Below are 25,516 nucleotides of genomic sequence, written 5' to 3' on the forward strand. Positions count from 1 at the left end.
TCTTTTTCCTGCAAGATAGTCCCTCCAAATCAGATTTCTTAGGAAAAAACATTAATACTTCACTTGATTTTGATATATGACATTCCAGGTACGGTGGCTGATGACTGTAATCCCAGTGGCTCAGTAGGCTGAAACAGGAAGATGGCAAATTCAAGGCCAGCCTCAGCAATTTAGTGAGGCCCTATACAACTTTTATGTCTCAAAATAAAAAATAAAAATAATTTTTAAAGTGTCTGGAATGTTGCTCAATGGTTAAGCATCCCTGGGTTCAATTCCTTCCTGGTACTAAAAAAAAAGACAATTTGATTATATGACATGCCATATTATTCCCCTTATAATTAAAACTAAAACATACAAATACATTTACAACATAAGATCAATACTGACATTTGCATTGTAATATTAAAGAACATAAGCCTTGGTATACAATAACAGTACAATATCTATTTGTAGATTTTTAATAATTTGCATGTTATGTCAACTCATCTTCAATATTACAAATATATATTATACAGATACAGTTTTGAGAATTTCAATTTAGCAATAAATATTTAAAATTACCACTAATACATACTCAAGTAAGTAAATAAACTGACTTGTTCTACAAGTTTGTTAAGTTCATTTACAAATTCTGTAATGTTAGCCGGTCCCACAGGGAACTGGGAAAATAAGAAGATCCTCTGTAATAATTATGGCACTAAGATCTTCTGATTCCCTGGACTTATTTGTAGGTGTGTATACACAACAATAGTACATAAGTAGCATAATATATTTTTATAGTATGCATATACTTCCCTCTGATAAATATTAGATTTCCAAATATTTGATATTTCTTTTGGGGAGGAGAAATAACATCAAATGAGTGTTGAAACGATATGCTTTTCCACTCATGAGAAAGTTTCAAGTTCTTTTCAGAGTGTCTTTTATTTTGTTCTGCTATTGGGTATTTGAAGACCTTCTACTATTCATAATAATACTTTATTCTTCTTCTCTATTGAAAATAAAGAAAGAGGCAAACAAAGAGAAAATTGTTAATATTAATATTATGTTTCTGATATTCAACTACTGTGCTCACAAACTCTCGACTGAAACTCTTCAAATCCTAAGTTAAAACATAAAAATTGACTAAAACCACAATACTAATAGTAAATTTTATTTAAATGTATATAGATACATACAGATATCCATGTACATATATATGTAATTTCTGCCTGTGTTTAGGAAAAAAAGAGTCACTGAGAGAAAAAAATGAAAGGCAGGACAGCTATGTTTGGTATGTATTTTTAAGATTCAGAATGGGGGGCTGGAGTTGTGTGGCTCAGTGGTAGAGCACTTGCCTAGCATGCATGAGGCACCGAGTTCAATCCCTGGCATCACATAAAAATAAATAAAATAAAGGTATTGTGTCCATCTACATCTAAAAGAATTTTTAAAAGTTCAGAATGGATGGCGTAGAAAATAATTTGCAACTAGTAAGAGATTTATGGTAAATGATAACATCAAAGTTTTTCTTCAAGTTTTGAGTTTTGACTTTGATAATTATGACAAGGTAGAGACGGTTATTTCTGTACACAGATCTCCTTCTATAGTATATTAAGGTAAAAACTCATCTAAAGGGATGGGGATTAGGACCCCAGAGATGGCAACAGAGAAGTAAGTGGTGGCTGGGTATCAGCTTTTTCTTTTTTCTTTTCTTTTCTTTCTTTTTTTTTTTTTTTTAGATCATATGGTAGTTTTATTTTTCATTTTTTGAGGAACCTCCACACTGCTTTCCATATGACTATACTGTTATCTCTTTTCTTTTTTTATTATTATTAGTCGGTCAAAACATTACATAGCTTTTTCTGATTATGGTTTCAAGAAATGATCTGCAACTTTCATTTAATCCACTGGTCCTCACAGAAACATCTAATGACTGTATTTGTTGTATTTCCAAGACAAAATTTACTGCATATAACAAGTAATATATTTAATTTTTCTTTACAAGTTTGTGGAAAGAGTAAAGAAAGGAAAAAATATGAAGAGGAGGAAAAGTGTTTAGGAAAAAAGGAACTATGTGAAGTAAGTTCAAAAATAACAGGAGTTGAATGTGTGTTCTTTCTGATTTTCCAATGTTTTCTTTCTATTTATAACAGTTAATTTGTGGAAACACTAGGTTATTCACACTGAGCAAACATTTCAGTGTCAGTACTATTGAAAGACTTGCAAAAAAGCATTTAGGATCAAATAGTCAATATGTGTGAAAGCATTTTGAAAATTAAAATTATTTTTAAGTTGTGAGGTGTTAGAAGTAATAGTGCAGGACCCAGATATTTACTATTTCTTCAACAATGATCTAAATAATGAGGCACTTCAGATCACAGAAGGAGTTATTACAAACACATTTAAGAGTATAATTAGCATATAATTCTTGTCTCCTCTTGCCTTTCCAGTTTCTTCTTGGCTTAGGTTTTTAGCAGAATGATTTGGTAACAAGAGGTGTGGAGGAGATATGATGGTGTGGTATAGGAAAAGAATTTGACTATATGCACTAGACTTTTTAAAGAAGTTTCTTAAAGTTCTGTTTTTAATGGTTAAGAAATGTAATTATTTTAATGCATTCTTCTCTAAGAAGTAAATTTATATTCAGACTTCCCACAAAATATCAAAAGATAGGTTACCAAACTACTTACAGTTCTAAAAATAAAATCAAGCAAACCTGTTCAAAGCCAAATGCACAAAGAGATAACCAGTGAGGATGTAAATATTCAAGATAACAAAGTATGCAGTAAACTGATTTTATGAACTAAAGTGCATTAGGAAGGATAGAACAATGAGTTCATCTTAGAGTCATTTGTGAAAAGCTAAAGTAAACTAGAAAATATCCAGGGAAATTTAAGAATTGAAGGAAATGAATGGCCAATATGTGTGTGCTCCAGAGGATAACCTTTGTACTGGATAGCAGAGAACTCTTCACCTAATCAGCAGAGGCTGGGCTTGGTGGTTTAGTAAGCATGTTCAGATGGAGCAAAAGGAAAGGAAATACAATGTCCCTTTCCTGAGTTTTTACTCTCAGGTTCCAGCCATTAATTCCTTGAGAAAGGAAGAAACTCAAATCCTAAGGATCCATATACTTCAAAGTTTTAGCATGTACTGTATTTTACATCTGGGGATTCAGTAAGCAACTCTTCTGTGTAAGGTAAGTGGTGGGGAAAAAAAGAGTTTTTATTAAATAACTTCCTTCTGTGATCTAATGTGCCTCATTATTTAGGTAATAATTGGAGGCATAGTAAATATATTTGGGCACTGTACTATTATTTTGAACCTCACAATTTTAAAAAATAAATACTCAAGGCCCAGTGAAACATTGCTAGATAGAGGCCTATATTCCTGTGTATTGAAAAGTAACTATAAATATATCTACCATGACTTATTCTAGAAATTTATTCTGTTTTTGATATCTTGGCTACTTGTAGCTTAATATCATGTTTGATTCCCTGTAGTTTATATAGTTTAGCAAATTTGCACTGTATTTGAAAAAAACAACTCAGACTTTTAAGTATTCTATCACAAATGTTAAAGGTAACTCTGAAATCTTTTAACAATCATAGATATACTTTGCTTTCATGAGAGTTAGACAATCTTTCCTAAGAATTTGAGAGTTATTTAATCTCTTCTAAGGTTGAATAACTAAGATTGATTTATATTAGTTAATGATTTAAAGGGAACACAAAAATAAGATTGTGCAATATGAAGCTAAGGATCTCTTACAACCAAACAAATTCTAGCTTGTTCCTTGTTGTAACTCACATTTTATTAGCTACCTAACATCCTGTGATTGAGTCACTTTGACATAAAAGAGATGCAGGTGGCAAATACTGAAAAACTCATTATGATACAGTAAACTACAGCCAAAAACCAATTTCAAGTTTACAGCAGCTGATTTCAAGTTACGAGGTGCAGCAGTGGCAAGCACACAATGCTGATCTGTGTAACAACAATTGGTAACATCAGTGCTAGTTCAAGTAAAAGAGATGACTGAGTCCAGAAAGGCTAAGAGTTTTACTGACACTGCTTCTATTGACTCTTATCAAAATTGGCTAATGTGCCATTGAAGATCGTATTTCAAAAGAATATTTAATGACATGGCGAAATACTTGTATGTGATTAAAGAACTATTTATAAAACAATATTTGGTAATATTTGTAAAAATAATATATACCTACATGCACAGAGGACTAGAAAGTTATACTCCAAAATGTCAATAGTTATAGGGAAGTGGGGTTTTTGGTTTCCTTTTACTCTTTCACGTTTTCCCACAAACTTTTCTTCATAATGCATTACTTCTATAACAGAGAAAGTCATTCAAAACAATAAACAAGTTTCACCTGAAAGTATAAATATTAAGAATATTTTTTTAAAAAATGAATTATAGCATAGTTACCTTATCACTATTACAAAGCTAAGCCATGAGCACAATATTCCAAAGGAGGAAGGATGAAGCAAAATAGAACAAAATTTTGCATAAAAGAACAATATTTTGTTCATCATGATTGAATGAAAAGGGGATGTTTATCCAATAACAATGTCAGGAAATTTGGTGAACTATTTGGGGGCAGGGGATCAGTTTGAGTTCCTAAAAAAACAAAAAAATTCAAGATTATTAAAAACTTAAACTTTAATGATAAAATAGTATAAAAATTAGAGGAAATATAAATGAACACCGATCTGATCTTTGGTTTAAAGTGAATTCTAATCGTATAAACAAAGAAAATATTCATAAATTGAGTAAAATTTTTTGGCATTGTGTATTTATTGATAGTAGCAGCATTGAGATAGGGAACATCATTCACTGTGACTAGGGTCTTAAAGGGTAATTGGTAAAATCCTATTGTTGATCATGTAATACTAGAAATTTAATCAAAAGAAATACAATAGACACTTGACATTTATAAATCATGTATCTTCTAGCTTCTGGTACTCTCCAAATCTGTTTTCAAACTGTGTTATAAGGTCCCCTGAGGTTTTTCAGAGGTTCCTAAGGTGTGCTTCAAAGGTAGGGAAAATGTTACTCCCAACCCTGTCTCCTGGAGCAATTCAATTTTTATCTAATCTGTATGTTAGGAAATTTTTTTTCTTGTTGTAACTCACATTTTATTAGCTACCTAACATCCTGTGATTGAGTCACTTTGACATAAAAGAGATGCAGGTGGCAAATGCTGCACTGAAAATATCAAAATGTGAATACCACCACACTTAGTATATGATTTCTTCACTAAAATGCAAGTGTTACTTTTCAAAAACTACTGGAGAAGTGAGGAATGATAGTGTTACATTCACACACACTGGCCTCACAGTAGTGATTCAAATTCCTTCTCAGGAAACATATAAATCATTCTATAATTACCTTGGATGTAAAATCTGAGAATTTCCAGGGCTTGTTGCAATAAAGAATAAAAGATTTGTGTTCTGTGATGATCAACAGAGTTCCTTAATATATGTCAGCCTGTCATAACAGGAACTGACTTCCGCTCAGATGTTTCAACCAAAGAGATTTTATTGTACAGACTATTTACAGAAGTTATATTAGATTTAGGGTTAGTGTTGGGGGAAAAGGAAACAAGGGTCATAGAGTACTCAGGCACTTGCAAGAGTAAGAAGCTGTTAGGCTTGGCCTGAGGGTCTAGGGGTAGGAAATCACATTGGCAGAGCCCAGTGGAAGCTGGGAATTTGGGGAAGAGAGATATAGAGAAGGTATAAATCTAGTCCATTTCTTACTAGGAGGGGGTTCTGCCTTTGTGGGAGCCTTAGAATTTCAAAGCCTTGCAGAACCCCTCCAGAAGCAGGAAAAGAGATGAGAAGCAATACCCCCAATGTTTCTCCTTTTCTGTACTTTAATCTACGTGGTATCTCATTGGTGTCACCCATCAGTGAATACCAGCTGGTAAGACAGCCCAGAAGAAATAGTTAATGAAAGTTTGTCTTTAAAAGCACAGAGTCCAGCAGAGAGAGGTAAGTGGACCAGGCACAGAACAAGTGGGAGAATCATCAGCATACTTTTAAAAAATAGAAGAGTATTTGGAACTCCAATGCCTAAGAACAGAGAAAAGCTTAACTAGATGATGGTATTAACCATTCTGCAATTAAGTAAATAATGGTGCTCAAAAGACCATTATGTAATCAAGGAACATAGAAGAGAGCAACCAGCTTCATCTGGAGGAGTGGATTTGGGAAAGTTGTTCTCAAATTGACACCTGAGGTGCTTTGTTGCCCCACAAGCAAACTTTCTTATAGTTTGTTTATTATAAAAACAGTACACATTCACTAGGGGAAACACACTCATAAAACAAAAAACTAGCTGGGCTCAGTGGCATATGCCTGGTATCCCAGCAGCTTTTGGGAGGCTGAGGTAGGAGGATCACAAGTTCAAAGCTAGCCTCAGCAAAAGTGAGGTGCTAAGCAATTCAGCAATACCCTGTCCCTAAATAAAATACAAAATAGGGCTGGAAATATGGTTCAGTGGTCAAGTGCCCCTGAGTTCAATCCCTCTAACCCCAAAAAACCTAAATAGTATATATATGATTCCATCCTTCCTCCCAGACCACTGCAAACATATTAATGTGTTTCTATCTTTCCTGATCTTTTTCCATGCAAATATATACATATGATTATTTTGTATTGGGATACATATTCTTTTGTATACTATAATTTCCACTTAAATCGTAAATACTATTTCACACAATAGATACCATTTTGCAACATTTTAAACTTGTAAAACCTTGTCCAAATTGTCTGTTTATATCTGATTATAACAACTACATAAACATTCACAGACATTTAGTTTGGTTTCTCTTGTGGCTGTTACCAAATACACATGACAAACTTTCCTGTAGGTTACTTTTTTCACATACTACTTTTCTCATGGTGATTTCAAGCCACTACTGTTTTTTCTACAACTCTCAAACTAATAGCTTGTACATTTTTAGATTGTTTTTTAGAAGCGTGTGTGTGAAAGAAAAATAATGGAGGCAAATGCAGCCTTCAAAGTTTGAAGTACTTACAGTCTGACCTTTTACAGAAAATGTTTGCAAACCTCCGTTATAGAGTATTTCTTTATTAGAAATTCCCAGAAATGTAATTTTGTAGTCAAAGGGTGTGAACATTTTGAGGCTTTTTAACTACATTCTGCCAAACTTACCCTCAGAATGTTTGAGCTGATTCACATACTTCTTCTCAGAAATTCATGAGCTTGGTCATTTGCCACCCATTCTGCCCCAAGGGTTGCTGGCTCAAATCAATAGCTATGAGTATTATTTTATTCTCAGCTAAATTGACGGTGCATCGTTTTAAGTTTTCAATTTCCTTAAAAATGTTTCACCATTATTCATATTTTTCTTTCACAATTTAACTGATTTGCATATTTGTTCATTTTTCTTTGAATAGGATATTTTTATTTTGCTTATAAGACATCTTTGTTTAATAAAAGATGCTATTTCATTATTGTTCACATATATTACATATTTTGATAATTTTTATTTGTCTTTTAATTTTATTCTATGGATATTTTAGATGAAAGAAATTAAAGTTCAATAGTCAACTCTGTCACTTTACCTTTGTAATTTCAATATTTGCTCCATACTTACTTTGAGGTTAAAGCAATTCACTCATATATTCTCCTTGCCCTTTTAAGACTTTTTAAATCTTTCAATCCTGCCCAAATTTAGTACCTAAAAAACAGTTTTAAAGGGATAAGTAGGTAATATTATGTGAATCCTGGAGTCAAATTGCTGGGTTCAGATTTAGCTTCAACACATACCACATATTTTAGTAAATTACTTAACCTCTCTAAGTTTCAGTTTTCTTGTTTATAAAATGGAGATAACAACAATACCTACCATAGGACTGATGCAAAAATTAACAGCTATAAAACATGCCAAGCACTTAGCACAGTGTCATTAGTACTTACTGTAGCAGCAAGAGAATGCTTTAAGGTAAAAGCAATAACGTGTATAAATGTGCAAAGGTATGGAATCAATTTGTGGGTTTAGGAAACTAGATGAGTTATGGTAAAATAGGGCATGAAATGTGAGGGGCAGGATGGACAGATGAGAGGAGAAAATGGGCCTTGAATGCCATGTCCACAGAAGCTTTTTGTTTGTTTGTTTGTTTGTTTGGTTGGTTTTTGAGATGGGGATTCTTACTTAAGTGGTGCATTCTGGCCTGGAACTTACTATCCTCCTGTATCAGCCTGCTGATTAGCTGAGATTACAGCAATGTGTCACTGTGCCTGGGAAGAAGTTTGATACAACCAGAGATGGGGAGGAGGGCAATGAAAGCTTTTAAACAAGCAAGAAACTGCACTGAGATGTGTGGTATAAAATGATCACTGCAGTAGCCAGGGGAGAAATGGACTAGATTTATGTCCCTCCTCCGCTCTCTCCTGCCCAAATCTTACTCCCTAGAGGTAAATTCTTTCCACTTCTAACTACTTCTTCAGGTACTTATCTCTTTACTTCTAAATATGGTGCTTAAACTATTTCTTGATTTTTGCCATCAGGGATATAATTAATAAACAGTAGCAGCAGGGATGGATCTAGGGATCCCTAAGAGATGCATCTGAGAAAGTAAAATCAACTGAATCTGCTAGTGAGTGAAAGTGTTATGGGCCAGACAAATAAAAATTATCAAAACAGACTCCATTTTGCCCTGAGATTCCACCTCATGTAAGAAATGCTTCTCCAGGAGAAAGCCCACCTCTGTAACCATCAACAGTTGCTTAACATAGCATGTTTGCCAACACAAAATGGCAATTCTTTTACAATGTAAAAGTGTCCTCTCTTTGGTTCCATTTTTTTGGACATTGTACCCTGTCAGAGATTGATTGCCTAGATGTTAGTAACCATTCTTTCAACTTGTATACAACTAGGGATGTTTTGGCCCACTCCCTTTTCTGTTTTTAGATATGATGACGTTCGTTTATGGTTTTGAATCATAGCAACAGACACTTATGCTTTAATATGGTTTTGGACTATAAAAGATGTACTCAAACCTCAGGAGGGGGTCGAAGGGTGTAGACTTGCAGCCTACCCCTTGGCCTGCTGGCTGGTGGATCCAGACCACCAGCTGGTGAATCAAGATTCCATCTCCTGCTTTAAGATTGATTCAGTGATTTATTGCAATCTCACCTTTACAAAAGTTGGGGAGTGGATGGATGAGAGAAAAGCTGTTTCACAAACTACAGGAGCAGAGAAATGAGTTATTTGAGAGATGTATAAGTTTTAAGCACCATTTTCTGGAGTATGTCAGCATTGCCCCAGGCTCTTGTCTGGTTGTTCCTGACTGTTCTGAGGACCAAGTGGTGACAACATAGTGAGGCAGTCTTGAGTGGTTGGGAAAGTGTAGAAAAGAAACCATGCTAGCTACAACTTTAAAACAGAGTTTCCCCAATTTTTGCTATGGACTGAGTTACAGATATATGGATGCTGATCTTCTCAGCCCTCTAGGTGGAAGGGCCTAGGCACCTCCTGCAAGAGCAACCTCTTCTAATAACCCATTTGGGACTTTGCAATATTATCCTTTCCTAGTTTTCTCATGAAGTATAAGCACTGCTTTAGGAAGCTCAATGCACTCAGAAACATCAGCCTCTGTGAGGCCCCTTATACTCAAAAGTGTTATGTTGCCCTTTTAAAATTTCTACCCTGGTCTCCCTCTGCCACCCATTCCTATTCCAACCTACCATTCAAAAAAGCCTTCCTTAAGGTACACTAACTACCACAGTTTACAGGATTGAAGGTGAGTTCTCTGCCCATGATACTTTTGGCATAGGTGGCCCTGGGCCCAAACTTCAAGAGGCATGCGCCCACAACAGACTGCTATGGCTTCAAGAACATCCAGATCATCCTGACATTGCTATTAGAAGAATGAGACCTGAATACCACGGGCAGGAAGTCCATCTTCACAGCTGCTAACCCATCTGTCAAACCCATCATCCCCCAAGAGAATGAATGAATGAAAGGGGAAGATTTTTAAAGTGAATTTGTGGGCGGTTACAAGGAAACAACAAAAACGACCAACGAGGTGACCCCGGGAGTCCTTTTCTTCCTGGCCCTCCTATTCGAATCATCACGCTCCACTTGTGTGACGTGGTGGACGCCTGGCTCTGGCAGGCGTGGGATGCCCTAGCCCTCGGCAGAAGCCCGCAGGCGTCACCGCGCCTTTCCACGCCACAGTTCCAGGGGAAACGAGGGGGCGGCGACCTGGCGGATGCTGAGCACTGCAATCCGAGGCCAAGCTAGGCAGCGCGACGGCCTGGCTTAACCCTCCCTTCCCGTGACCTCCGCCGTCCTCCCCGCCCCTCGTCCTCCAGCTGAGCCTGCGGCCGGACGCCTGGCGCCCCTCTCCTAGCCTCCTACACCCGGGCCACCTCCTCCTCCCCCGGATCATTTTCCTCCTCCTCCTTTTCTCCTCCCCCGCCTCTTCCGTTTCTCAAGAGAAAGGCTGTAGCCTCCTTCTCGGCTCCTCATCCCCGGCTTAGGTAATACGTTTTCCTCCTTACGCCAGCCACCGGCTCCCCAGCCACCATCTCTCTCCTCCTCGGATCTGGGGCTGGGGCTGGCTGAGCGGCGCGCGTTCCATCGCCTCTCCGGAGGGTAGGTGAGTCAATCTGGGCCGGGAGGACTCCTTGCCTATGCGCCCCGGCCTGTGAGGTCCTCCGACCCTGCAGCGAGGCTGCCCCCGGCCTGGCGCTGCCCACCCAGGCAACGCCGCTGCAGCCAGCCGAGCAGAGGAGCTCGCGGTCTCGCGGCGCCCTTGGTTCTGCTGTAGCGACCCAAAAGTAGTCAGAGACGGGAAGGCAGAGCAGCAAGCAACTTTATTATTATTTTTAATCCAATCATTAGCATTTCTAGGTCGAATAAGCTGATTTAGCCGATTTGACAGTCGTGGAGAGCAGTAGCCCAGGTTCAACAGGTAGATGGCATAACTGTCATGCGCCCCTTGGTCGCAGCGTGTACATTTGAGAGATGCTTCTAAGTGCTGATAGCTGTTGGCTGCCTCTCGTGACCTACTTGATGAGTGAAAAATAAACATGATGGAACTATATTTAGAAAAAAATCTTTACCTCCTTGATTTAAATTTTCTCCGCATTTTGAGAGGCGGTTTTGTGAGACGTGCAGTTAGTTGGTATGGACAGAGCATAAGTGGAAATAATTAAACCCGGTTTGGCCTAATCATGTAGAAGCTAAGACACAAAGCGTGAAAGAAAATCTCTACATTATTTAGTACATCCACGAAAACAGTTATAAACAATCACATGTGTTTCTTGGAGACTTCCAGTTTTAAAGCTAGTTCTCAGGTGTTGAATAAAGAGATGTGTTCCCACTGGGTGGATGGTGTTTACTTGAAAAGCATAGTGGATTATGGCCTTGTGGACAGACCACTTAAATGCATACCATATGATGAATAAAACATATTTTGGCCCTTTCCCCTTAATTCCTGGGTTTGAAACCAAAGTAGATAAGAATTGGCTTTGCCCAGCCTGATAATAATATAAAAGGTGAAAATAATCCACTCAACTACTATTGACTAATGAATTAGCTAAGTGATCTCATTCTGAACTTTAAAAATATCCCTATGAGGAGAAAAATAAAGGCAATAGAAGAAACACTTTTCCCCATACAAGTATTTTTTGTAGTCTTATTCAGAACATACTTTAAGTTTTTGAGAATTTTTATGCTACTTTTGAAGTTAACTCTTAGTCATATGGTTTACATAAGATGCATATAAGTTACACTTTACTTTTTGCACAGAATAAACTACCTCTTCAAGCTTTTGAACTAAACCGACCACCTGCACCACCTGCGAATTACAAATTTAAATTATGACTATATTTGTTGTAACACTTTTTAAAAAATGTAATTTCTTACTGGGCATAGAAGGCAGGAAAAACAAGTTATAAATGGTAATTTATCCTACAGGCATTTCCCTTTTTATTTCTATCTCTAAAAACAATTAGAAAATGTCTTATTCTATTTTGTGTTTTACAGACATTGCTTAAAAGATAATTATATAAAGTGATCAATAAAAACAAACATCTTCATTTTTAAAGGTGGGGATGGTGTATATGAGAACTTTTTCCAGATGTAAGTCCTTATTAATGTCCTTGTTAAAATACCTTGAATTTAATTAATGCAAATACCTTGAATTCATTATAAGTAATGAAGCTAATGGAACTCCTCTCTCTCTTCCTGTTGATATTCCTGTTTGGCTCAGAGTTTGGAAATAAATGCTTTGCTTCCCATCTCCCGCAATTAGTGTAGTGTTTCACAAATGTGTTTGATTTTTAAAATTACCTAGGAGTATGGGCAAGTGAGGGGGAGGGGTTTAAAAAGATTCCCAGGTTGCAACTTGGTGCTTCCTGATTCAGAATTTCTAAGGGAGAGGGAATACTTAAACTAGGCAAAGATGATAAAATTTTAAGTTTTTCTTTTTTTAAAAAAAGATAGATTTGGAAAACAGGTAAGAAATGACTGTTGCTGGAATGAAAACCTATTAAGATTCCTGTACATAAAATATTCTTAAATGAAAGATGATTCTCTTAATATGATGATATCACTAATTTAGGAAACCTCAAACTTTTATATCCTTTTGTAGTCAAGCCTCTGGTGGTTGAGTTTGGTAAACATATTTTCGTATAAATTTAGTTTCCTTTACGTGGTATGCAGGGTTAATTCAAGTTCTGTCACATTCTAAGAACATTGTATTAATGAATGTTTAATGCAGATTACTGTGACTTGTAATCCACAGGAAAATAAAGTATTGTGCCTGATAATTTCTTCCATGTAGCAGATTTACTTGTCAGATTTACTTGTGCTCCTGATTAAATAAAGGGAAGGAAAGCATGCAACTTTAAGTAACTTAATTGTAGTTTTTATTAAAATGACTCCCCAATCCATTAAAAAAAAAAAAAAAACTTGACCATAAGAAAATAGTAGTTGTACATAAAAACAAATTGACAACATAGAGGATTAAACATATTTCCCTTTTTTCTTTCTCTTTGCCTTTATTTTTTATTTCCTTTTTCCCTTTTAGGGGAATGTAGTTATTAGCTTGTTTTAATGTTAATCAACTAAATATTTAAAATCTCCTAAATTATCCAAGTTTAAATTAATTTAAATATTTGCTAACTTTACCAATAGATATTTAAACATGTACCTTTCTTAGGTGACAATGGTAAATTTCCCTCAATGCAAATGAGAGCAACAATTAACACCAAAGGAGTTAAATTCAAGTGAACACAGGAAATTGTTCTTTTGATATTGCTCAAGGAAAACAGATCAAAGTTAAAGTGATGCCCTAAGTTTTCATTACTAGTGTTTTTTAAGTGAAGATTTGATCTTCAGAATTCCAGAAAACCCCTCTAGTTAATTCCTCCCTGGAATTTGCAAGAATCCGTATAGTCCCAGTTTGATCTGGGAATAATTAAAAGTCTGCATTTAAAATCTGTATTTGTAAGCCTTATGAATATCAAAGAGTGGGGGATATAAAAATAAGACTAAGAAAATTAAATATTAACCCACTTATATATTTATTTAGGTTGCAGAATCAGCAAGAATGCACAAGCAATTAGTATATTTATATATTACTGTGGCTTTAGTGAGCTATTCATATCTTTTTAGTACTTTGAACTTTTCCAATAAAAGATTCTACAATTTTTTTAATCAGTTCATGTTCCTTTAAAAGCAAATATCACATTTAGTATTCTGTATTGCTCTAATCAACATTTTGTAAACATCTGTTAAAGACAAACATTTTCTTCCACAAAATGAAAAAGTAAATAGAATGCTAGGAGAGATGTGAAGCATATAAAGGATACATAATCTGTGATCTCTGCTTGGAACTTTAACATTCTGGGGATTTTTAGGTCCAGTTATTTATCATTGCAGATGTAAGTAATAATATCTTCTAGAAAGTTCTACAAAAAAATATTTGGACTCATGTTTTCTAATAGTTGTAATACTAAATTTGCATAATGAATAATCCTTTATGTTTAGTTTTGGTTTGAGAAAATCCTTTTAAATATGTTTAATGAAATGAAAATCAGACAATTGATAGAACTCCCACTGTGTGTCATGGAGAGATGGAATGTGTACCTACTCTGAAGGCACTCACAGCAGTAGATTGTGCCATGGAGCCCCAATTGGTGACTTGGTGGGAGCATGAGACCCTCTCACTATGTTTATTAACTGCTTCATCCATACCCAAACCACTGTGTATAAACATACAGTATAAATATTAAAAACATTGTGATTATGGTGCAAAATCAGCATCAAGAGTAATAGTGCCTTTCTTTCAACCTAATTTTCATACTCTAACCCCAACCTTTTTTTTCATTCAATTAACGTATATTTATTATGCTCATTATTTAGATGATAAATGTCAAATGCTTTTGAAAACATGCATTTCCTTTAACCTGTAATTTTTCTGTAAAAAATTTCTGTTAAAATTTACCATTTTAACATTTTTTTTCTTGTGGTGCAGGGGATTGAACCCAGGGCCTTGCACATGCTATGCAAGTGCTCTATCACTGAGCCACATCCCCAGCCCTTAACCATTTACTAGTGCACAATTCAGCAGCACTAATTATATGCACATTGTTGTGCAACCATCACCAGTGTCCATCTCTAAAACTTTTTCATCATTCCAAACTGAAACAGTATACTCATTAAACAGCAGCTCTCCATTACCTTCTCCTCCCAGAAAGGTAACTACTATTGTACTTTCTGTCTTTGTGAATGTGACTATTCTGAGTACCTCATATGTAACTGGAATCATTAAATATTTGTATTTTTGAGGTTGCTTTATTTTACTTAGCATGGTATCTTTTATAGGAAAAGTAGATATAAAAAACAGAGAAGTTTTTAAGTGGAACAGACCATTGAAATCATCCTATCCAACTGTTTTCTCTTTCTTTTTTATATTTGTAAAATCTAAAGCAATAATTAAAATGATAAAAATGAATGGTAAATTAATATTAAATAATAAACAATAATGTAATAAACAATTAATATATTTTATTAGTTTTTATGTATAACTGACCATTTTCTTATGGCCAAGTTTCATTTTTATGGGGGGGGGGTGTTGGGGAGTCATTTTAATAAAATTTATAAATAAGTTACTCCAGTTTGCAAGCTTTCATATGTTTAATCAGGAACACAGAAGAGGTGACAAGTAAATTTGTTATATAAAATTTTCAGGCACAATACTATATTTTTCTGTGGATTACAAGTCACAGTATAACCTGCATTAACCATTCATTAATATGATGTTCTTAGAATGTGACAGAACTTGAATAAACATTTCATACAAGTTCCCCAAAGCCTAAGTCACATGGCTAAGGTTATACACTCAGTAGGTGAAGGACAAAGCAGAGCCTAGGAACCAGCTCTCCTGCAGCCTAAGTAAGAGTTTTTTTTTTTTTTTTTTTTTTCTTACCACACATTCCTCTGGCCTCTATAGAAAATAAAAAGCAAATGTTAAATGAGTTGGTACATCCAGTAAATGTTGCAAGAGTTTAGAAGGAAAGATAAATTGACTTGGGAATCCCTTGAAGACCTAGAAAGTTACATTCAGAAAGAAACATTCAAATTGACTCAAAGATTGATCAAAACTATAAATGATATTTTACTGGAAGAGGTTCTTTCTACAAGGAATACTTCTTGTCTTTTTTTTCCCCCTCTCACTGCCTTGAGTTGTCTTTAAAAAGTCTTTTCTTTCCTATCGTTAACAAAGTTATCCTGAATCTACTTTTATTTTTCATATTCCATCCTATTTCAGATTTCATTTACAACACCATAGTTGTTCTAAAAACATTAGCATAGAAAAGTTTAAGGATGTAGTTGAAATACAGCAGATAGAAAAAAACCCAAATCAATAAAGTTTCTAGGCAGAAAATGTTCCAAACTATGGAAAAGAAGGGAAAAAAAATGGATCACTATCAGTTTAAAACTATTTCTAAATGGAATACTTTTTGATAATTTTCAAATGAGTTCTGGGAAGTCTGAAATGCCTGCTTTTCCCAAGTGTTTTGCTAATGTAGAAGAGTTATTATGTAGACCAACTTGTTCCCCTGCCACCTAGCATTTAATTTCTGTTACAAAAAGCAGGGTAAGTCAACTTAGCCTGAGGACAAGGCTGTCCTCATTGCAGTAGCCATCGGAGTCCCTGTTCTGCATCTAAGTAACCAATGATGGACAGGGTGGACTCATGTCATACCTGGTGTTTCCTTAAGTTGTCGTATAAAAATCAGCTGAGGGACTTTTTTCAACCCAGATTTATTGAAACAATGCCTACTGAAGAAAATGCAAAAATCTGTATTTTTAATGTGTCCCAATTAATTCTCGATCTCACTTATTTGTAAAATACTACTTTAGCACAAGCTCTCATTTAGAAGCTACCAGAACAATATTTGAGAACATCAGTCATCTCTGTGTAGCTTATTGCTTTGAGCAGCATCCGTGAGCAAAAATGTTGACTAATGTAGTTCATTAGTAACCTCATCAAAGCTAGAGTGAGTTAAACTAACCACATTAGAAATGGTATGTGTCTTCTTTTGAAGGTTAGAGAGGATAGAGTGAGAAATGTTAAGGAAATGTCTGTTCTAACAAACCAAACTAAACTCACTCTTTTACATGATTTAATTAACAAAAAATTAGTTTTGTTAAGGATAGATCACCTTTAGCTGAGATGGTATAATTTCAGAATCTCATTTAGTGCTCAAAAAATGCAGTTCTGTTGCTAGTCATTGAGATACAGTTGTGGATTTAAAAAAAAAATGAATTTAGAATATACATAGACTTTTATGTAACAAATATAGGTCCATGTGCCTAATAGCACTTGGGTAATGCTGATAAAATCCAAGTATAGTAAACATTATGACAAAAATTCTGTATTTACAAAGCTAAGAGAAAATATTATCAGCTGGCATTTATTGAACACTTCTGAAATATGTGTTAAGAGTCCTAAGAAACCACACGTTTGAATCTCTTGCCAGACAGAGAATAGACACGTAAACCAGTGTATAGTATTATGGAGAGCTGGGATAGAGATTTGGCCTGCTTCTAGTCTCCTGTGGTCCAAGAGCCCAAGATGGAGGGATCTGGAATGGCATTCCTGCAGGAGCCAACAATTGAACTGATTCTCATCCTTCTACACATACACTAAACATACACGTGTGCACGCATATGCACACAAACACGTGTGTTGAGTTAGAAATACATACTTGAAAGTATAGAATTTCTCAAAATATGCTTAATTAATTCACTCAAAGTCAGTGTACCCACTCAGATCCAGAACATTACCAGGGCCTGAAAGTCCCTTTACATCCTCCCACCAATAACCCCTCCTTATTTTCCAAAGGTAGCCACTATAGTGACATCTAACACCGTGAACTAATTTCGCCCGTTTTTTAACTGTGAATAAATTAAACAGCACAGTGTATATCTTTCAAATCTGAATTCTTTCAGAACAGTGTGCCTTTGTGAGATGCATCCATGTTGTTGCCTAATTGCAGTGGTTCATTAATTTTTAGTGCTGTATGAATGTGTTTATGCTACAGTTTCATTTGTTATTTATGGTTACTTGGGTTATTATCAGTGCTAGATTATTAGAATAATGCTGCTAATAAATACCCTTGAATGTATCTCTTGATACACACTTGCATGAACTTCTGTTGGGTATATGTGTCCAGAGGAAATTGCTGGCTCACAGATTTACTTGCATTCAACAAATTACAAATGGTTTTCCAAAATGGTTATGCCAATTTCATGCCAGCACTGTGTAAGAGTTCCCATTGCTCTGTATATCACTAAACCTTGAAAGTTTTAGACTTTTTAATTTTAACTATTCTATTGGTTAAGTGGGGGTATCCTGTTGAAATTTTAAGTAGCATTTTCCTCATTATTAATAAAGTAGGCTGCCTGTTCATATGTTCTTTGACTTTTTGGATACCCTCTTTAAGGCAGTAAGTTTCTTGCCCCTGAACTGATTCTGAGAGGGTGAGTGACCATTAAGTAGACAAAACAAGAGGAATGTCCCATCAACCAGCAGGAACAGCAAGTGCAAATATATAGTATCCTCAGAGCAGGAGAGTAAGTGAGTAGAAAATGGGAAATCATCTGTTAAAAGGTAAAACTTAATCAGCCCTAGGGTGCAATGAGGGCAGTTCCACCCACATCAAAGTAATATAACACCAAAAATGTATAGGCGGTCCCATACTAGAAGACTCACTGGCTTCTGAGAAACATTGGACAGTCAAGTATCTAAAAGTTAAAGAAAGCTTGTATACTGGAAAGACAGTTTAGTTTCCAATGAACTCAAGAGTTGCATTGAATGCTTGTAGTCCACTTTCCCCTGGCCGAGGTAACCGGGTGGGTAGATGAGCAGTCACAGGGCTATCAGACGAGGTGACTGTTAGTAAGCTGTACAACAAATTGAGGCCTATGCTGTCTTTGGGGGCTGCTTCTATTCCCTTCCCTTTTGCCATGATGGCCTCTAGTCTTTACTCCCTGAAGGTAAAGTATGGAACAAAGGAGAGATGGAATGAAATCTGCTTCCCCTACTTACTTGTGTGACTTTGTTAGGGTTAGGTGTACAAGGAATATTTCTGGATCACAGCAATTCAAACTAAATAGAGCGCTACTTCACATGTGTCCATCTAGGAGACTCCTAGACAGCTGAGCCTCTTTGAAAGAGGTCAGGACAAGCACCTTCTTATAAGACTTGCATGTACTTTGTGGAAGCCAGGCCTTTTGCCCCAGCAGCCATGCCTGTCAGGCAGGGCCATGCATAATGCCTACCGATTGCCATTGCTGAGAGAGAATGAGTGATGGGCAGTGGGGCAAAAATGTGGGCTCTGTAGAGAGAAGAGTTGGATCGTCTGCTGGAAGTAGGGAATGTCAACAAAATACTTTGATTCACTTGCCATTTGTTAGAGAGTACTTCATTTTGTTGAGGGCCTTTATCTCTGTGTCACATTTCTATCACTGTGGACAACAAAAAGGCACAGACAGTGCACAGAAGAATAGACTCCCAGGGCCCTAGAATCCTCACAAATTCCCCTGACAAAATATCCCCTTGACAGAAAAGTGTCTCCCCGCAGATGGTCTGCCATGAAGTTAGAGCAATCCCCCAGCCTCCAAGAGCCAGAGTTTCCACCCAGATGCCCAGAAGGCAAAGCAATCAGGTCTGGCCTACATAAAGGAACCTCATTCAGGGTTATTCAGAGAATTACAAGTAGTTCCCAGGCTTTTGATTTAATGGACTAGTACATTTTCAGAAAAGATTTCAGTGACCCATATAAACTTGCCAACCTCTTATTTTTTTTTCAAGTAAGGACATGTGACTATGGTTTTTGTGAGGTTGTGTTTAATTGTCATAGATGCCTTTTATTATTATCTACAATAGCTCATTAGATCTTCATGACATCACTGCATGGTATTATCTTCATATTATGATGAAGAGAGGCTCAGAGAAACTAAGTAAATTTCCTGAAAAATCGTCTCAAAGATAATTTCCATGTAAGGGCAGGTAGGGGCAGAACTAGGTCTTGAGTCAGGTCCACTTGAAACCTTTATCCTTCCCACTATGTTAATTATCACCTCTGAAATATGCATCAACTATTCAGATAAGATATAATCTCTCTCTCTTTTTTTCTCTCTCCCCCCATTTCCCTCCCTCTCTCCCTCTTTCTCTCCCCCTCTCCCCTCACCATCTTTCTCCCTCTCTCCTCTTTTTCCTCTTATGTTGCTAGGGATCCACCCAGGGCTTGTGCATGGTAGACAAGCACTCTACCACTGATTTACTCTCCTAGTCCCAGATATGATTTTTTTTTTTGGCAGTACTAGGTATTGAACCCAGAATTCATGCATGCTGGGCAAGCACTCTACCTACCACTGAGCTTTATTATTATTTTTTGAGATAAAGTCTCACTCAGTTGCCCAGTTGGCCTTGAACTTGTGATCCTCCTGCCTCAGCTTTCCAAGTAACTAACTGAGGTTAGAGGTGTACACTAATGTGCCCAGCCCCAGATGTGACTTTTAAACCTCTGATGTTACAATGAGATGATAGAATGGCTACAAATTAAGGTTGAATTTTATCTTTGTAGAGATATTTTGATTTTTTTCTGAAATGCTTTAATTTTTTCAATATTTCTCCAACTACTGTGACAAGAACACAAAAACTAGAGACCAACCCTGACATTATGACACAATTTAATATTAATATATAGATATACATTGGGTGTGAGATGGTGAAGAATGAAATTTCGTTAAGCCTATTTTGCTGAAATGTGACTGATGTTACAAATCATGGTTTATGAGAGAATTCGTTTCAATGCTCACTGCATAGTGTGGTATTTTACTGTTAAAGTGAAGAGCTCTGAGAAGAAAGTTTATCTCACAAAATTAAACTGTTGACCACTTAAGTGGGGAATAAAACTCTAATTTTTATTATTTGACCAGAACACAAAAGAGAAAGACATAGATTGTGTTGGCATTGGCTAAAATCATTGAGGCCTCTCTATCAGGAGAGGTATTGCAAGCTGAATTGTGTTCCTCTGACATTCTTACATTGAAGCCCTGAAAGCATACAGGAGGACGTGCATAGGTTATATGCAAATAAATATTATGCCATGTTTATTTAAGGGACTTGAACATGCACATATTTTAGTACCTAAAGGGATCCTAGACCTAGTCCACCAAGGCTACCAGGAAATAAGTATATTTGGAGAAAGAACGTTTAAAGGCTACATGAGATCAGATGGATGGGCCCTAATCTAATCTGACTGGGATCCTTATAAGAGGGAGTGACCAGAGATTTGTGCCCAGAGAGGAAAGACTGGGAGAGGCCATAATGAGAAGAAACTGTCTGCAAGCCAAGGAAAACCTCAGGAACTAATCATGTTAACATCTTGATCTTGGACTTGCAGTCTCCAGAACTATGAGAAAATAAATCTGTTCCTTAAATTCCACTTAGGCCCCTACCACTAGTTATATGAAGATGGTTAAGGGAGACATCAGTGGAACTGATGGATGAACTTTTATTACTCAGTAGGGTACTTTACAGTGAGTCTAAGGATCAGCTGAAGAAAGGGTTTTTCTGAGAGTAAAAGGAAAGTAAAGTGTCAATTAGTGAGCTCTAATGCTCTGACTGGTGACAGACATTAGCTATGTGCATTTTTTGCTGTATATTGTACATCATAATAATGTGCTTAGGATTATTATATAATAATCATTAATTTCTTAAACAATTGACAATTTGTGGAGAACAATTTCATTGGCTAGAGTAATGCTTAACAGCATAGGCTTCATCAGCTTGCAGGGCTTGAATCCTGTCCTGCTACTTCCTAGCTGTGTGATTTGGGGGCAAATTCCTTAACCTCCTTATACCTCAGTTTCTTAATCTGTAAAGTGGAGATAATACATATTTCATAGGGTTGTGTGAGAATTAAATGTGCTAATATATTTGAAGTGCTTAGAAGATGCCTGACATATATTAAGCACCTAGTAAATGTTTCAACTTTGGCCTATCCATGCACGTGAATAGCTACTAATAGAACCACAAGCATCTATTATACCTACAACTAATAATAGAACTTTAGGTTTCCACCAGGATACCTGCCACTCTTGAAATGATGGCCAAAATAAGTGTGTAAAGTGAAAACCTTTCTTTTTAAAATCATCTCAAAGATAATTTCCATGTAAAGCTGGAGAAATCCTGTATTGGATGTAGTCCTCAATATCTCTATAGACAATCTCAAGTATTCAAGGTCAGGATGAATTGTTCAGTGTTCCCTTCTTCCTTTTTCTTTCTTTCTTTTCTTTTTTTCCCCTCCAGGGCTCCCTTCTTGCTTGCATGAACTGAATTGAGAATAGATGGAGAGAGCTATGAGGAAACAGCTTACAGAGAAGTATAATAGGATGATTTGATTTGATTGGAAGAAATGGTTTGTTTAATCAGAAAGTAGTAGGTCAGCTGTGCAAATTAGTAAGTCTTTTTTTTTTTATGTTTTGGGACAGGGTCTTGTTATGTCATCTATCTGGTCTCAAATGCCTGTGCTCAAGTGATCCTCATGCTTCAGGCTCCCAAGTAGTGGGAGTGGGGACTACAAGCATGCATCACTGTATTGGTTACCTGGAAAGTCTTGTGTTGGGGCTGTAGGATATATATATAATTTTTTTTTTTTTTGAGAGAGAGAGAGAGAAAGCTGGGGAACTAGAGAAGGAAAAATATCTGAAGAAGTGCTAGGTTGGTTCAGATGATTGGAGAAAGTGTAGTGTCAACCTGAAACTGGATAGTTCCTCTTGGAGTTTGACAAAATATAGTGATCCCTCAGTTCGGAATAAACAGTGGTTAAGGTTGAACTTTGGGATATCTTTGGACTTGAAAAACATGATTATTATGCTAAGAATTTATAAAATATGTAGTCTATTCATTACAGGATTACAGTCTGTGGCTGATAGTTCTCCCCCATTGGTCAAGTGGCCGGGCTTGCTAAGCAGCAACTGCTCAGGTGGGAACAACAGTCACTGAGGAAATAAAGGTCGGGTCCAAAGAGGAAGAACTCAATTCCTGGGGGCAGGAAATGTGTCAAAGGCTACCTAACGGTGTAGTTGGTACAGTGCATCTTTTCAGAAAAATATTGATTGGTTTTAACAAAGTTGAGTATAATAGCCAATTCTGATATTGTTTATCTTGAAAGCTTGCAAATTGGACTCCTTAACATCTTCATCCTTTTAAGATAAAAAGTTAATTGGATACTATTGATTCTTTGGTTCTTGTTCCTTAACTTATATAACTGCAAAATATTTATTAAGAAATTATAATTTATCTCTCAGGGCTTATGATATACTGGGAATATGTATGCATATTTCCATGTATTTATTATACATCATTTTAATTTGTGCCATATACATGTCATATATGCCATAAAATTATTTCTCAAAAGTGCCTTAGCTTACTAATGAAACTCTTTTTCTTAATGTGTAGGTTCAAGTCAACTGAAGTGAATCTTCCAACATATCATTCATTCCTGAAAGAAAAAAACATTTAAAGTTGGAAGATGTTTTTTAGTTTTAAATATATCTCTCTACCTCCTAGGAGCTTTTTGTGTTGTTACCACAAAGTGTTGTTGTGTTTTATTTGGACAGTTACCTTAAGATACTTTAAATGTCATTGTTTATTATAAAAGCATTATATGTTTACTATAGAATATTTGAAAATTATACAAAAGCCTAATGAAAAAAAGTCATATGCAATTCACTATTCAGCAAAAACTATCATTCAACCACCACCTACTATTCTCTCTTCTTTCTCACTCTTTCAGTGTAAACAAATATTGATAATATACTGTTACTCTACATATAATCATAGATGGTTTTCCATTTGACACTGTAGCATTAGCACATTTCCACATTATTCAATATTCCTCATAAACATGATTTTTCTGGCCTCATAGTATTTTATCTGATATTTTACCAATGCTGAATATTATTTTCAACTTTTTCTTATTGCAAATAATATTAACTTACTGTGTGCAGAAATACTTTAACTCAACTCATTTCCTTAACCCAAATTAAGGAAAGATTGGAGTTACAGACTAAAAAAGTGCTGTCTTCTGTAGGGACCTTGATACCCTTCTGTCGATTGCCCTCTGGACACCTGCTTGTTTGTGAGCATGCGTGCATCAGTGCCTTCTCCAAGGGTGAATGTTAACTTTAAAACATATAAAACCAGAAAGAAGATGTCTCATTGTTTTATCCACTGCCCTTTTATTACTGTCTAGGTTGGACACATTTTCTCATGCTGGTTAACCCATAATCTTACAACGAGGAGAACATATTTTGTTTGCAAACTTAAGATGAACTAACTGTGACAATTCACAGTTAACCCTGTTGCAATAATATCTTTATATTTGTTCTAATTTTCAGTCTCTGGGAGTCCATTCAGGAAATTTCTTTCTATGAAGGAAACTGTCTCCTATGATGATAAAGAGCCCAAGTGTCAGTATGACCACTGCAGAGCCCTGTACAGTTAGTCTTTTGTAACCCTGAAGAAGTGACTTCACCTCCCGAAGCTTCCGTTTCTCAAACTGTAGAACAGGGAAGGAAATCCTCATAATAATTCCTACAAAAAGAAACTGGGACTTATTCAAGCTTTTAATACGAGGTAGCTACTATTAAGGGGTGAAAATTTTTCTCTAATTGCAAGATAGGCCCAAGAGATAGATCAAGGCGTGGTAGCCTGAAACTTTAGAAGCCAGGACTTTTCAAGTTCCAACAAGTTGCAAGTCTCAATGTTTTGCTGTTTAGACTTTCAGTTGGTAGGAGGAGTCTACAGATAATAGGATTTTTTTTTTTTTTTTTTTAATGGGGCAGGGATAAGTTGGCTAGGAGATGGCTTGTGCTGCTAGCCCAGCAGTGGCCTTAGAGTCTTGCAGGACACAACAATGCTTGCTGCCTTGCTACTTAATACTTGAGAAAGTTGCCCTGGAACTGAGAGCATAAGTCTGTCCTACTTCTCTCTTCTTCCTTCAGGGTGAGAAAAAGAATACTGCTTTAGTCCTACTGCTGAGTCTCTGTGATCAGACTAGGGTCATTGCAAGAATCTGGCTTTCCTTTAACACTGTGCTCTGTCTACCTGTCTGTGTGGGACTCTGTAAAGATAATATAGATTCTCATTCAAGGATTTTTCTCAGACTGATAATTCAGTTCTTTGTATAATGTATTTTTGAGAATGCAATCATTTTTTTTCAAGATTTTAAACACTAAGTTTTAAATTTCAGCTTATAGGTACAGCCTTCCACTCTGAGGCTGTGATTATGTTATATACTAGCTGTTCAGCAATGCTGACCAGGTTGACTGCCTGCCAAGTGGCTGGTAGTGTGAGGCACCCTGACATCACTCTCTGAACTGCTTTCTCTTTCACATTCTTGCACTTTACAGCTGACAGCCCAGAGAGTGGGAGCCGATTCCACCAGAAGCTGCCACTGAAAACCAAAGTTCAGAAATGTCAGAGATCCTCCAGGAACTGCTCCGTGTCTCAGAGAAAGCTGCCAACATCGCCCGGGCATGCAGGCAGCAGGAAGCTCTCTTCCAGCTGCTCATTGAAGAAAAGAAGGAGGGAGAAAAGAACAAGAAGTTCACAGTTGATTTCAAGACCCTGGCTGATGTACTGGTGCAGGAAGTTATAAAACAGAATATGGAGAACAAGGTAAGAAAGGTCATGGCCAAGGTAATTGTAAATACTTGCCTCTGTGGCTCCCCCACCACCATAGAATAGCATGACTTTTATTCCTTTTCAGAATATTAGCATCTTGGATTCAATAAATATCTTGGGTTCCCCTGTCCCTTGATAGGATTATAATGCTGAAAAAAAATGTTCACTGCAGAAAATCTTTAAAGTACAGAAAAGAAAATAATAATCACAAAAACCTTTCTTTTATTAATGAGTTTCTTCTTAGTGAATAATACATGTTCTCTGA

The 25,516-nt window shown here is 36.3% G+C and overlaps 1 protein-coding gene across 4 annotated transcripts in view; it reads left to right on the forward strand.

Moving 5' to 3' along the window:
- The first annotated feature begins 2,958 nt into the window (after nucleotides 1-2,958).
- Inpp1 (inositol polyphosphate-1-phosphatase) overlaps nucleotides 2,959-25,516 on the forward strand; it is a 34,630-nt gene continuing 12,072 nt past the window's right edge. Inside the window, exons 1-2 of one of the 4 annotated variants that reach the window (XM_046447443.2) lie at nucleotides 2,959-3,178; nucleotides 24,978-25,245. In XM_046447443.2, the coding sequence (XP_046303399.1) occupies nucleotides 25,042-25,245 (204 nt within the window). In that variant the 5' untranslated portion in view covers nucleotides 2,959-3,178; nucleotides 24,978-25,041. Of the gene's footprint in view, nucleotides 3,179-10,213; nucleotides 10,633-24,548; nucleotides 24,571-24,977; nucleotides 25,246-25,516 lie in introns of those variants that run through there. The other 3 variants (XM_046447445.2, XM_046447444.2, XM_058580332.1) reach the window with 3 other exon arrangements.

Source organism: Marmota monax, unplaced genomic scaffold (genome assembly GCF_021218885.2).
Source record: "Marmota monax isolate L192 unplaced genomic scaffold, Marmota_monax_Labrador192_F-V1.1 WCK01_AAM20220418_F8-fsc00007, whole genome shotgun sequence".
In the NCBI taxonomy this organism is placed as follows: domain Eukaryota; kingdom Metazoa; phylum Chordata; class Mammalia; order Rodentia; family Sciuridae; genus Marmota; species Marmota monax.